Below are 14,318 nucleotides of genomic sequence, written 5' to 3'. Positions count from 1 at the left end.
TTCCCAGAAGAACATACAGGAGACAGTCCCTCGACTGGGTCTTTTTCGAGGCTATGTAACACCACCGAAACGAATCTCCTTACTTTCGATATACGCCACTTGCGTCCAGCAGCAGCACTCCAGTTGGTTGCCGAAAACGGCGTACCAACATAGAGCCACTGGTGCAATAATGGCACTAATAATCTTGGCTGTCATCTTTCTCTAGTCAAAGCCACGCGATGCCTTCCAGCATGCGAGCATATTCCTTTCAGCGATCGTTCCTCTAGCGGCTCATGAAAAGGGAAATGGGCAAAAAAAGTTGGGCTTTGTATCTGACCCCATGGTCAGGTCTATTCGGTATGATCATGACGGTCGGAGGGTGATGGATCGGCTTACTGCGATTAGCAGCTTCACGGATATACTGATACTGATGGCGGGAGTTCGAGGGAGTCGAGGTCTTGCCTGGTAATATGCCGTAGGCAAATGGTCAATAAAAGTTGCTTTGATTTTCCAACCCCCCACCATAATTTCGATGCAACGAAGCCTTTCCAGCGCGGTGATCGCTTTTGGTAGAATTAACGCAACCCTATGGTGACGCCAACAGCCCTTCAGGCCATTTCCGCTTTGTACCAAAATCAGTTACGAACACAGCTGACCTAGCCGTGGTTTATTCAAGCAGTAATATGTGGAATGGCTGCTATGTTGATGTAATCGCCGTATCTGCAGGCTGTCGATATCATGCGATTGAGAGCATGACAGTGTTGTACTGCGCCTCTCGTGCAATCCAGTGACATGATTGACAACAACTTGGGAAGTCTGACTTGCAGCCGGCTCTGACAGTTTGCAGACTAGCCTTGGTTACCTACGTAGTTTCGAGAAACAGCCAGACTGGCCTCGGTAGGCGAACTAACCATTCAACTCTTGACAGGCTGGTATCTTTTCTTTATGTCAAACCGCCAGATTCCGTGCTCCGCTGAACTCGTTCCTCGCAGCTGACCTAAAGCACGTCGTCGCAAACCGCTGTCCAGGCCGGGGTCCAGTGAAGCCTTTAATACGAACGTCTAGTTTATGATTCGGACGGGTGAAGATAGCTCTTGTTTTGACCAGCGCATGGCGTAACTGTTAGCACAGTATATATGGACTCAACTTCGTGTGGGAATATCAAAATGGTAGCCAATATTCATCATCGAAAGTAATCATGACATCCATTTGGAATGCTCGATACTCGACCAGTTAACGAGGCTCTAGGCCACTGCTCTTTTCCCTGGAAGATGGTATGGATAATACAGGACCAAACTTCTGGGGAAGGGGCGAGGGAAGTTATGTTCCAACAGACAGAATCCCTCCTGGATTGAGTTCCCAGTCAAAGACTTCGAGGCTTTGAATTACTTCGAAACATTGAGCTTGAGTAGCAGGAAGTAATGAGTTGTCATGGTCAACGCCATGCTTCGAGAATTGCGGCTTCTTTCTTGGAGGCAGTGTATTTCGTCGTTGTGATTCCGGGGCACCACCTGCGTAGTATTGTAGTCTTTCTCCCCGTGCCAGCTCTTGCCAACGGAGAGTCAGTCCGACCAAGAAATAAAGCCATATGCCATGGGTTTGACAAAGTATTGCAGCACTTCTGGACATAGCCCGAGGAGCTGCCATCGCGGCAAACTGAGCATACTGACCTGCAACATGCGGGCATCCGGCATATGCAAGATGGAAAGCTTCACCGGCAATGCATGGTGCTGTATTCAATGTCTGCGGAGGAGGGATTAGTCGCCGTCATCGACATCACGATTTATGCTTGCGATGCCGGGTTTGCTAACCATGGTCGGCCCTACAATGAGGTATCCATCCCCGGGAATGACCATGCAGGTAATATACAATAGGACCTGGTCGTGCGACCCGGCTGATCGGTGAACCACTAATGTGTCGCGAGTTGCTCATACTCGGCATGAACTCACACGAGATCCCATAGTTTGTCGCGTGAGACCCCGGAGTCTGCTGCCCGCAGGTTCAGGGGTGAGCCGTCGGCACGGCATCTCTGGCCAAAGATACCGGTTTCCGGCTGGTCATACAAGGGTGCTTTACTCATTGCAGTGTGGTGCGCGATTCGTCTTTCGGGATCTCATGACTCTCTGGTCCTAGCGTCCAATGTGCTACTGAGCCGAACCGACAGCATGGAGAAAAACTGGGGCATTTACCCCGGACTGTGGATGCCCCAAACCCCCATTCCGGGGCGCTTACTGGAGCTATTCGAGTCTCGGCCAGGCCCTTGGGAAGCAATGGGGACATAATATAATCGAGACCATGTCTCCCCTCGCTGATGGTCGTATGGTGAACGTACGACCGCTCCCTGATCAGCTACCAGTTCGTGTGGTACGATCTAGTGAACCGGGAAATATCTGTGGAGTGAGAGAGTATAGTAGTACATGTCGAGCACGATGGAAGTCGAAAAGGTAGATACCTCCCAAGTGGAGACCGCCAGCGCGCTCCCGGAGAAGTCATTAGGTCAGCAGCACCAAGACAAGGGCGACATCGTCCTGGTCGGCGATGGTCACGAAGTTCGCAAGATCCCCATCCCCACAGATGACCCGAACGACCCCCTAAACTGGCCGAAATGGCGGAAGATGGGCATTGTCGGAACATGCTGTTGGTTTGGTAAGCCGGCAGTTCGAGACGAGAGAATCGAGGAATATACTTACTAATCTGTGTTTACACGTCAGCCATTTTCTCCCTGCTCTCGGTGAGCGGCATCTCGACCTTCATGAACACACTGTTCATGATGTACAGCCCGGCGAAGACTTCAGATGAGATTGTAGGATTAAGCACTTATCCCACTATGGTGATGGCCCTTGGTATGTGTACAGTCTAGCGTCTTCACTCTTACACAAGAAACGAGCAGTAGGGGCTAATGGTCATACCTCATTATAGGAAGTTTTGGACTTCTTCCCCTGGCTTTCGTCTTTGGTCGCCGCCCAGTTTTCCTGTTCTCGGTTATCCTGGCCTTCATCACCGTGCTCACCGCTGGAACGAGCAACGACTATGATGGCCACTTCATCAGCCGTATCTTCCTGGGCCTGGCAACAGGTGCCACTGAGTCGGTGAGTCTCAAGACTCTTGCGTAATCGAAATAGCTAACACCTGCACCAGCTCCTGCCTCTCATCATTTCTGACGCTACATTCATTGACGAGCGCAGTTTTTATTTCGGTGAGTTCAGATCCCACAAATTGCCCACAGCCATAAGTGTAAATTCATGTCTGATCGGTGTTGCATATCAGGGCTGTACTGGTCCGTCCAAAACAGCGTCAACGCTGGGCTGCAAATCGGACTGTCCTACCTCACAGCTGCGGGCACGTGGCGATGGTACTACTGGCTCTTCGCCATCACGCTGGGCCTCAGTATCCTGATCTCCATATTCCTGCTGCCCGAGACCAGGTTCCAGAGACCGGCAGCTTCGCTCAACGGCCAGATCGTCTACACGGACGAGTTTGGTGCCACCCACTTCCTCTCCGATGAGGACGCTCGCGAACGGTTCGGCGACCTCGCACAGCCCCTGAGCACAGCTACCGAGAAGAGAACCTTCCTGCAGGAGTTGAAGCCGTGGAGCCCAGTGGCGCAAAACGGCTTCAAGATCTGGGCTGGGGCATATGGGAAGATCTTGAAGAGCTTGAGCAGTCCTGGTGTGGTGTTTGCCATGCTGGCAAGTTCCATCTCGCTCGGTCAGTTGTGACCTTTCCGGTGCAGTAAGGAAGCACGAGAATGAACCGCAAATACTAATTATTGTGTAGGAATTGCTGTCGCCATTTCTCTCGTATACAGCACTATTCTCATTGAAGGATACGGGTGGTCCGCGGAATCAGTAGGACTGTTCAATGTCGGAATCATCCCCGCCGCGTTTCTCGCTATGGGGTACTCAGGCTGGTTCGCCGACAAGCTCAACATCTGGCTGGCTACGCGGAACGGTGGGGTCCACCGTCCAGAGCATCATCTCCTTCACCTCATTATCCCGTACCTGGCCGGTGCAATTGGTATCATAGTCTTTGGCGTCTGCGCCAACAACCCCGAGAAATACTCGGCTTGGGGTATGATAATCGGTAAGTGGCACCATAGAGTTGGTAACTCGGAAAGTGCGGTCACTAAATGGGTCCTCATTAGCTTGGGCCGTATATGAGTTCTCATTCACGTGTATCATCATTACCACGACGACGTTTGCTGCCGAGGTGTTCCCCGAAAACCCCGGAGCAGCCATGGTGCCCGTAGTTGGAGGCAAGAACATCATTGCGTTCGGTGCTGCGTACGGGCTTATCCCGATGCTTCATATCTACTCATACCTGCAGTCGTTCATGATCGTAAGTGGCAGGCGCTCGTATCTTGCTCCCAGCCTGAACGTGAGCTTACCTACTCCACTCTAGTTGTTCGGAATCTTCACCGGAATTTTCGCACTCGGAATCCCGGTCTACTTCCTGAACTCCAAGGTAAGTTAAGTCAAGTTTCAACTTGGAGCGTGAGAGAAGCTGACACGCCCGACAGTGGAGGAATGCTGCTCTTCAGCGGGACTGAGCCACACAGGTCAGAGACATATGATAGGACTAATGAGGATTTGGTGCTGATCCATTTGATCGGGGCTACAGATCCAGATGCGTGTAGTTGACAATTTAGTATCAATATAAACCTGCGCATCCTCATACCAATCAGCAGTACAATGTGCCAAACCTGCTTATTGATTTGTTATCGACACTTGTGGAACGAAAAAGAGCGGCACCAGCTGGTGGCTAGATCTTCGTCCGTCCCCGTGCATGCAGTGTATCACCTACCTGTATGGCTCTTCACCAAGGTTTCGAGTTTCAGATCGTTACGGTAATCTTCCGCATATACATGTTTTCCACGGGGTCATCGCATAAGATTAATATCAACGCAATATTGTAATAGCCGTTCCTCGGAGAGCGGAATTTTCAACTAATTTAGAGCATAGAGAACATATCCCACTTGAGGTAAGATAAATTCAGTAGCTCCTCAACGGCACACGCGCCGTTGAATTTGCAATCTGGCGGAATGAGTAGCCGAAGTTGCTCATATAGCTAAGCCAATAGCGCGATCTCCAAGGATCAAGAGGGCAAAGCCCAATGAGACTATATCAAATGGGGCAAGATTTGGCAAGTAGAGACAAGGATGAGTATGGCACCGTGAGAACTTGCACACGCAAAGAAGCCTCCTGCCGGGTGCTGCGCACCCACATGCCTACCCATGGGTAGTGTCAGAGCTCTAGATGCCGAGGTCGTCGATACGTTACAGGAGTACTAATTTGCAGTGTTGACAGAGTAAAATGCCACTTGGGAGTACATGGCCTCGGCTTCACTGCGCAACTGTGCAACTATTGTTCAAATAGTCTGGGAAATTCCCGGGCTGACATGACGTGTGGCAGACAATACGAGACGACGCACCGTAGAACTGTTCTAGAACCCCAGACTGGGGTTATTGTGGGGATTGCCCTAGAGAATTGCCATTCTGCGAATTGATCGTCAGGTACCGAAAAGCGTGTCATATATTCCCGGAACACTATTTTCAGACCACAGGGCAGATCGGGTTTAAGATCTCGGGTGGGAAGTCTTGGAAGCTCTAGGAGGAATCCCTGAGCAGTGCAACAGCATCGGTCGATGATCGGCAGGCAACACACCATGCAGCATAGTATATGGTGACGTGAAGCCATGACGCTCCTTACTGATGCATATCCTTCCGCACACGTGGGAGTGGGAATTGATTATTAATTAGTGTATGTTTGTCACCGCCGGGATAGCGTATTGGAAAGGCCGTGCAAAAACCATGGAAAATGATCTGTGGAAGGCCCCTCAGCGTCCGTGACGTCATCACACTATACTGTGAGGCTAAGAAGCTTGCGATCAATCAACTCGGACCAGAAACCTCACGCCTTAGTCTAAGGGGAAACGTCACGAGTGTGTTGGGCATCATGTCCCATGCAGACGCACTCCTAAAGCACTGGTGTCAGGCGGTGGTAGGGCTGCTTGCTTCTACCAAGACCTGACCCGCAAGCCTCAATCTGGTATACAATGGTCTCTCTGCTGTACCTTTGATATTTCAGGCCATGTGACTGCATGTATAATGTCATGACAGGTGATTGGCCTTCATCGGTGCTGAGCTGCTAAACTTCCAGAGCTGACAGGCTAGCGACTTTGGATACTGCGTTATGGCTGTAGATAGCACCAGGGAAGAAGTACAGTGCTGTACCGTATTCATCCGCATTTACAAGGTCACGCTGGGAGGAGCTAAACCTCCGGATTATATGCAAGTTGGGCGGCACACGTGGGGAAGCGCTTGCGTGATAGGACACACCATGCAGAAGCGACTAAGAAGTACTCGTAAACTAGTCGCTGTGAGCGCGCCACGCTTGTCAAAAACTGGAAAGAGGATTTGGCCGTGTAATATGCGACTCACGGATCGGTTCTCTTCACAATCTGGACCCTGATTGCTGCTAAACGGTTATGAACCGCATTCTCGGGATGCAGTGGGCCGGTATAGCCCGGTCGCTAGGAGGGTTGCGACTGCGTACTGGTACTGTGTATAGGTCAAGAACATGACTGGTGTCGCAGAAGTACCTCAACTGAGATCGTAGGGGCGCACCAGACAGCTTTCTGAATACTTCGAGATAAGACCTAAAGCAATTGGCACGAGCATTGATCGGGAGCGAAACCCCCTCATGCTCATCAGCCCCAGACCGCCGGCACTGGCGAGCCGCGGAGGAGGCATTGACGTGTAATCCGTATTTCCTGTGAAATTGGTGCCAGGGCGTGCACATCGTCGATTACACAGCAAAGAGCACGATTGCTGTGGCTCACTTTCCACCCGGCTAAAGATTTTGTGAGAAACAAGCCCGGCCCCGAATCCACCAAGCCTTGGACAGTTGCAGCGAACCACGCTTGTCCTATTGAGGCACGCCCGTGGATATGTGGGACAAATCGCGACGGGCAGGGTGAGAGACCGCAGAGCAGCAATGATGTCATGGCTACAGGCTCCATGGGAAATCCAGCAGGGCTTGACTGTTTTGCAGATGGGTCCCGTGAGCTGAGGCCAATCACGAGAGGCCGCTGCTGGCCTCCGTACCCCTCACTGGAGTCGCGAGCCAGGATGCGCCAGCCTGGACCACGCTGTGGGGTTTGGCATGGTACGGAGTACGAACACAAGTTACTTCCTTGACAGCTGGCGATTGCACCCGGACAGAAAACACCACAGCACGACGAGCCGTGTTTGGCGATAATAAACTGGCCGAACAGGCCTGCCCGCCGCGTTTGTATTGCCCAATCAGACAGGCCGTCGGCAGCTTGGAGGCTTTCCAGGGAGGACGACTGGGTACCTTTTGGGCTAACATGCATCATGGCCATGTGGGCTTGAATTGAGACCAAGCAAATATTGCAGGTGCTCGTGGTTCGATAGGGTCCACGGCATCGAGAATAGGAAAATCCAATCCAACATCTCCATAGGATACAGAAACCTGCTTTGCCGAGGAGAGATTCCCATCCTCCTCTTTCCCTTATTAGTGCTACCTGCCTAGCTCCAACAGCCTCCTCGTTCTTTGTGCGTCTCTTCTCCCAGACCCAGAGCCTCGTTTATCGTCACATCACCAGACCTGCCTACTCACAGCGCTCACCCTCACATATACCTCTTTCAGGGAGCATTGGGCATCGTATCTAGAACTCCGTTGCCGACGCCGAGCGACCATTCGCACCCACCGCAAGTGCAAGAACACGCGGAACGGCCCTCGAAGTCCCGACTCGCCAGATCTCCCAACCATAGTGGAAAAGCGGGCGGATACAGAAAGATCGACAGCGTCGCAGGTCCCATCCTCTACCAAGGACACAGCCATTGCCATTCACGTGCGGCGAGATTGTCCAACTTTAAACGCGCGATCGCTTGAGCCGTTGTGATTGCCGACATAGTCGTTGCAAGTCAGCATAGTCCTTGACGTTGTCTGTGAAAACTACAGCGCATCGCGGGTAAGCGCCTGATCCCGTTCCAAGCCATCTGCTGCCTATTCGATTCTCCTTTGTCTGCCTCGTGGGGGCTATCAACTTGCCGGCTTGTGGCTTATGGGAATTCCGCGTTACCAAGGAATCGTGAGGCTGGCTGCTGGCAGCCCTCGCAAGTCTTATTGGAAGCGGCGCCTCGTCCTACCTAGATGGTGCGGAGGGCTGCCCTCTGCAACGCCTGGATGGTTGAGTCCACAAAGAAGGAGATGGCACCTGCAGGTCGTGTGTGTGTGTTGATCGCGTAACTCACTGCTTACCTTTCTCTCTTTTTTTCCAGAACAGGGCGAACAACCAGCCCAAAAGACACGATCGATCACGTAGACGTCGAGAGCACTTTACTTAGTTGTCTTGTGCATAAAATACGGATCAGCTGCTTGACACTCGTCGACGCGGCTTGCACTATTAGCGGGGTACTCCCAACTCGCCGTCTCTGCTCTGCATCCCAGTCGGGTCTGTCTCCTTTGCCTCCCCGCTCCCACTTTGTTAGCAGGCTCAAGCAATCAAGGCGCACCCGAGCACCCACTCAGCACCGGCGCCAACAGTACGTACCGTACCAGGACAGGCTCCGTCAGGTATCCTAGTGACAGGTACCTGTTTTCCTTGGACGGCATCCACCTGTCCGGAACGGTTTTGGCTGGCTGCTGGCTGCTGGCTGCTGGCTGACTTGCGATCGCGATCGTCTGCTGTCTCGTCCGGTCCCAGTCCCGCTAAGCAGCGTGAGAGGTCAGGTCGCCGACCGCCTTTGCCTGGAAGAACCTTATCCAGTGCCCGACTCGACTTTTGCAACGCAAATCCTGTTTCGCCTACCCGTTCTCACAATCCCATCCTCTCAATCGTTTTCCCATCTCCGACCCCTCTGCGCCTGTCTTTCTGTCCTTTGAGTCGATTGCTGGAGATTCCCCCCCTCTCGCCGTCGTTCGCAAGACTCGCAATCTTCAGCCTCGTTACCCCGCCCCCCTCCGTGCTCTGATACTATCTCTGTCTCTGTCTTCCATCAAGAGAACGAAACAAGATGGCGGAATTCGTACGGGCCCAGATCTTTGGCACCACCTTCGAGATCACCTCGAGGTACGCAGCAATGGCACCCCCCTCCGCCCCTCTAACCGCTGCTCGTGCTCGAATGACGGCTAATTCGCACACAGGTACTCGGACCTACAGCCCGTGGGCATGGGCGCATTTGGACTGGTCTGGTAAGCACAACAATACGACAATTCCCCCCTCCGTCGTCTCCTGCGCCGGAGCCTGACTTCGCCTTTTGCGAATCTCCCGCGCTGTGGAACATCAAGCTGACCACGCGCTCTGTCACACAGTTCCGCGAGAGATCAGCTCACCAACCAAAATGTTGCCATCAAGAAGATCATGAAGCCGTTCAGCACTCCTGTCTTGGCCAAGAGAACATACAGAGAGCTAAAACTGCTCAAACATCTCCGACACGAGAATGTCATTTCCCTGAGCGACATCTTCATCTCCCCCCTCGAGGATCTGTATGTTACACAGCGACTTATCGCCAATACACCCCGCCGTCACATGCTAACAAGGACGACAGCTACTTCGTGACGGAGTTGCTTGGTACCGATCTGCACCGACTCCTGACTTCGAGACCTCTGGAAAAACAGTTCATTCAGTATTTCCTCTACCAAATTATGGTTAGTTTTCTTGCCACCCACATACCAGCACGCCTGCACTGCTGCTAACACCTCTCTTCTCTAGCGCGGCTTGAAATATGTCCACTCAGCCGGCGTCGTGCACCGTGACCTGAAGCCCAGCAACATCCTGGTCAACGAGAACTGCGACTTGAAGATTTGCGACTTTGGCCTGGCGCGTATTCAGGACCCCCAGATGACGGGCTACGTCTCAACCAGATACTACCGAGCACCCGAAATCATGCTCACCTGGCAGAAGTATGACGTCGAGGTCGATATCTGGAGTGCCGGCTGCATTTTCGCCGAGATGTTGGAGGGCAAACCCCTCTTCCCTGGCAAGGATCACGTCAACCAGTTCTCCATCATCACCGAGCTTCTCGGAACACCCCCAGACGATGTCATCAACACCATCGCGAGTGAGAACACGCTCAGATTCGTAAAGTCGCTGCCCAAGCGTGAGAGGCAACCGTTGAAGAACAAGTTCAAGAACGCTGATCCTGCTGGTACGTATCTTGATGTTGCAGTCGATGACCTGATTTGATGCTTACTTTGGGCGTAGCGATCGACCTCCTGGAACGCATGCTTGTGTTCGACCCTAAGAAGCGAATTACTGCCACCGAGGCCCTGGCCCACGAGTACCTCGCACCGTACCACGATCCCACCGATGAGCCTGTGGCTGAGGAGAAGTTTGACTGGAGTTTCAACGATGCAGACCTGCCCGTAGACACTTGGAAAATAATGATGTGAGTTATTCAAGCGGATCCCTCCGGTTCTCTTGCTTTCGTTAGGCCTATATCTGACTAACTTGTCCGAGGTATCAGGTACTCGGAGATTCTTGATTATCACAACGTCGAGTCGAATGTTCAGCAGCATCAGCAGCAGTCGCAACAAGCCGAAGAGCAGTTCAACGGCCAGTAGACGGGCAAGTCAAATCTTCTGCATTATACAAACCGCGATGATACCATGGAAAAATCATAAGTTCCTTGCTCATACGTAAATTTCGAAATCGACGGCGTTTTGAGAACGGTCTGGTCTGGGTCCTTTCATATTTCCACTTACAGAAATGCGCGACGGGGTATGCTATTTGTTTTCAGCGATGCCTTGCACAGTAACGGGGTGAACACGACGGCGACTTGGCATTTATGCGCCTGGATAGCAAGGGGCCGCTGATCTGAGCATCTAATGAAATAACAAAACAAGGATGGCAACATGGCACGGGCATGGTTGGTGTGCATGGGAGACATTACTGCATGGAAACGAGACAGCTCGGAGAAAAACGAGACCCTCGAGTGCCACCATTGATGTGGCATTGGCACGCCTTCGTCCCGATCAAGGGGCTGTGTGGTGAGCCACGGCGAAACAGGACATGCAACGAAACTAGCGAAGAGCTGAAGACAAAAAACCAAACAAATAGAACTCAATTCGCCATGATTGCAGTCAAGACATCGAGGCTGCTTGTCACCTTTGAATGATCATGAGCTACCAACCCTTATGTTACTCTCTTATACCAATTGCATAACATACTACAATTGTTCAGCTGGAAGATTCAGCGTGCACTGACTTATCTGGCTCAGAAATGGCGATGCGGCTGAACTGAACTAGGTAGTATCGGAAACCAAAAAGCCTTATCCCAGGCAGGACGATATTGGGTCTAATGCGTATGTGTAGATTTCACCAGCAACGGCACCAATATTTCTCCTGTAGTTCTGCTAAATATTTTGGGTAAATGAGTGAGTTAGTTCATTTTGCTAAATGGTATTGTGCTGTGCCAGGAGCATACATGTGGGGTTTCGAGCTTTCACTGATGGCCATGGGGAGAACCACTGCGCCATGTATGTGACTTTTTGCAATGTCCTTGGCGCACCGCCTTGCCTCACCTACTCATCGCGGCGTGCATCTCCATTGCATATCAGGAGGATGTGTGCAAGCAGACGAGGTCAGTTTCTCCAGTAGCTATCTCTCTCATTGTGCTCCAAAATAAGCCGATCATTCAAAAGCGTTGTTATCAACCCGAGCTCAAAGTATAACGTGCACGGGATACAACGCGTTCTGCTCTGTTATACATGATTGGTGGTCTTGGGAGCAGCGACCAGCATTTCCAAATCTGGTTCTGCGGGGAACAACCTGCAATGCAACCCGGGAGAGAAGTCCTCGTTCTTACGGCTTCTACATTCTTATCTCTCAGAAAACCGCGCTTGTCAAGTCCTCAGTCACGATGAATCGCCAAAGCGAATTGCTGTTTCAGCAGACGGAGAAGGATGGTGGGGTGGATAGTCTTCAAACTACGAATGAGAAGCATTCAGAGGCCCGCGACTCTATAGTCGATTCGACTACGCACCCACCCAATCATGACCCCGAGATTGGAGATGTCACCGCTTTGCGTACCAGCGCTGACCAGGATATAATACCTCCAGGAATAGACCCAAGGTTCCTAAGGCCCGAAGGCGTGAAGCGAGGTCTTAGTCAAAGGCGTCAGTGTTGCTTGGCCCATGTCCCCTATCCCCGTTTAGTCGCTGATTCATTTACTAGACATCCAAGTAAGCATGCCTTCTAGCTGAGCACGTCGGCGTCAATGCATGCCCCTTTGAACTCGATATTGACGAAAGTTAGATGATAGCACTCGCTGGAGCCATAGGAACCGGCTTGTTTCTGGGTAGTGGGAAATCTATCCAGAGAGCGGGACCCGTAGGGACTCTCATTGTAAGTTCAGCCCTTCCGTGGCCCGTTGCGCAGTCAAATGTTTCTCCTCCGATGAACTTCTTCGTGCCAAACCACTGAAATGCTCTGGTTGTCCCACAGGGCTATTCGGTGATTGGTCTCCTTGTCATCTGCGTGATGCTCTGCCTGGCAGAGTTATCGGCCTTGGCCCCGGTCTCGGGGGCCTACGTGCGCCATGCCGAGTTCTTCGTCGATCCCGCCCTATCCTTTGCCATCGGCTGGGTCGCGGTCTACGGACCCTGCGTCAGCGTTCCGAGCGAATGGGTCGCCGTCAGCACCATCGTTAGGTATTGGACTGACCTGCATGCCGGTATCGTCATTGCAATCTGCCTTGGTAAGTACTCAAGGGACTTGACCGGGAATTGCAATAGAAACTTGCCGGGATACTAATTCTAGAACACCAGTTGCGTCCTTCGTCACTAATATATTCTTGATCCGCGTCTTTGGTGAGGTCGAGTTGGTATCGGCTATGCTCAAGATCGCCTTAATCATTGGACTCATCCTATTTGGGTTGATTTACGACCTAGGCGGCGTACCTGGGCAACCCCGACTTGGATTCTGGTATTGGGTCAACCCAGGGGCATTTGGTCAAGGATACCTCGTCGATGGAAGCGTAGGACAGTTTGTAAGTCTCGTGTACAACCAAGAGCAGTGAATAAAAGTCTATGCATAAGACTATTGTACTAACTACTAGCAGTGTGGCTTCTTCTCCGTCTTCGTTACGGCAGTCTATTCATTCGCTGGGGTCGAGACCACGTCGATCGCCGCCGCCGAAACGAAGAACCCTCGGCGGAACATCCCACGGGCAGCCAAGCATATCTTTGTCCGAGTCTTCGTATTTTACATCCTGTCGCTGTTCGTCGTGGGTCTCATCGTCCCGTCTGACGATCCCCGCTTGCTCAAGTCGACGGGCAATGCCGCACAGTCCCCTTTCGTTATCGCAGCTGAGAAAGCCGGCGTCAAGGTTCTGCCCAGTATCATCAACGCAGTGGTCATCACCTCGGCCTGGTCATCGGGGAATCACGGGCTGCTTCAGGGCTCTCGGTCTCTATATGCTCTGGCACTAGAGGACAAGGCTCCGGCGTTCTTCAGACGTACTTCACGATGGGGTATTCCGCACTATTGTGTGATTTTCCAGAGCTCGTTCATGTTCCTCGCCTACATGTGCCTGAACTCCGATGCAAACACCGTATTTGGTTGGCTCTCTAGTCTCACAGCCTCCTCCACGCTAGCGGTTTGGATTGTGATCGGGATATGCTCCCTGAGGTTGAGATGGGCCATGGAAGCACAAGGTATTTCGCCAAAAGATCTGCCGTACTCGGCACCTCTACAGCCGTACCTTGCACATGTTGTCACTTGGGCTAGCTCCTTTGTCATGCTTTCAGGGGGCTTCTACGTTTTTGTGAGTGCCTGACCACAGGGACCAAACTTCCATATGGAATAAGAACCAGTCGCTAATATCCGCCAAGGTTGATGGACAATGGGACGTGTCCGACTTCTTCTCGTCGTACTTCACGATACCCCTGTGTTTCGGTCTGTATTTTGGCTGGAAGCTTCTCAAACGTACTGAAATCGTACCTCTAGAGAAAGTCCCAGTTGGGACATTCATCGCAATAGCCAAGGCTAACCCCGAGCCGCCTTTAAGGAGAAAGAAGGGAATTGTCGGGTGGTTCGGGAGGTTTTGGTGGGATTGATTACTGCCCACTCATTTGAAGGGGTGTATCTAGGTGCGAAAGTAACCTACTATGCAATATGCCTCGTTTGTGTAGGCATAGAGACTCCACAGCAGATAGGTTCTGACAGTATCCGAGACTGTTGAGTAGAAAGCCACTCAACTGAATGCAATCGTGATATACTCTGTCAGAAACTGTCTTCCCGGAAATTTTCCAAAAGGTGTTCTATGCAAGGCCGAGGGTTAGATACAGCCGGATTTTATTAATAGCCCTAGGT

At 51.9% G+C, this 14,318-nt stretch overlaps 3 protein-coding genes across 3 annotated transcripts; all 3 read left to right on the top strand.

Moving 5' to 3' along the window:
- Positions 1–2,408: 2,408 nt before the first annotated feature.
- Positions 2,409–4,528, top strand: JN550_001231 (uncharacterized protein; the record flags this gene model as incomplete). The annotated part of the gene is made up of 9 exons (XM_049310776.1): positions 2,409–2,625; positions 2,691–2,822; positions 2,899–3,068; positions 3,118–3,175; positions 3,247–3,687; positions 3,757–4,062; positions 4,124–4,317; positions 4,381–4,443; positions 4,499–4,528. The coding sequence occupies 9 exons, from the start codon at positions 2,409–2,411 to the stop codon at positions 4,526–4,528; spliced, it is 1,611 nt and encodes a 536-aa protein (XP_049177137.1).
- A 4,491-nt stretch (positions 4,529–9,019) lies between these two features.
- JN550_001230 (uncharacterized protein) lies at positions 9,020–10,568 on the top strand (the record flags this gene model as incomplete). The annotated part of the gene is made up of 7 exons (XM_049310765.1): positions 9,020–9,075; positions 9,150–9,197; positions 9,318–9,491; positions 9,554–9,653; positions 9,718–10,153; positions 10,210–10,393; positions 10,472–10,568. The coding sequence occupies 7 exons, from the start codon at positions 9,020–9,022 to the stop codon at positions 10,566–10,568; spliced, it is 1,095 nt and encodes a 364-aa protein (XP_049177136.1).
- Positions 10,569–11,865: 1,297 nt separating this feature from the next.
- On the top strand, positions 11,866–14,062 carry JN550_001229 (uncharacterized protein; the record flags this gene model as incomplete). The annotated part of the gene is made up of 7 exons (XM_049310754.1): positions 11,866–12,121; positions 12,180–12,187; positions 12,261–12,350; positions 12,450–12,702; positions 12,773–12,993; positions 13,066–13,770; positions 13,838–14,062. 7 exons carry the CDS (start codon positions 11,866–11,868, stop codon positions 14,060–14,062), a joined length of 1,758 nt encoding a protein of 585 aa, XP_049177135.1.
- Positions 14,063–14,318: the final 256 nt, after the last annotated feature.

This window comes from Neoarthrinium moseri (genome assembly GCF_022829205.1).
Source record: "Neoarthrinium moseri strain CBS 164.80 chromosome Unknown scaffold2_Wmoseri_CBS_16480, whole genome shotgun sequence".
NCBI classification, from domain to species: domain Eukaryota; kingdom Fungi; phylum Ascomycota; class Sordariomycetes; order Amphisphaeriales; family Apiosporaceae; genus Neoarthrinium; species Neoarthrinium moseri.
Note: the sequence above shows the minus strand (reverse complement) of the source record. Positions and strands in the feature narration are given on the sequence as shown.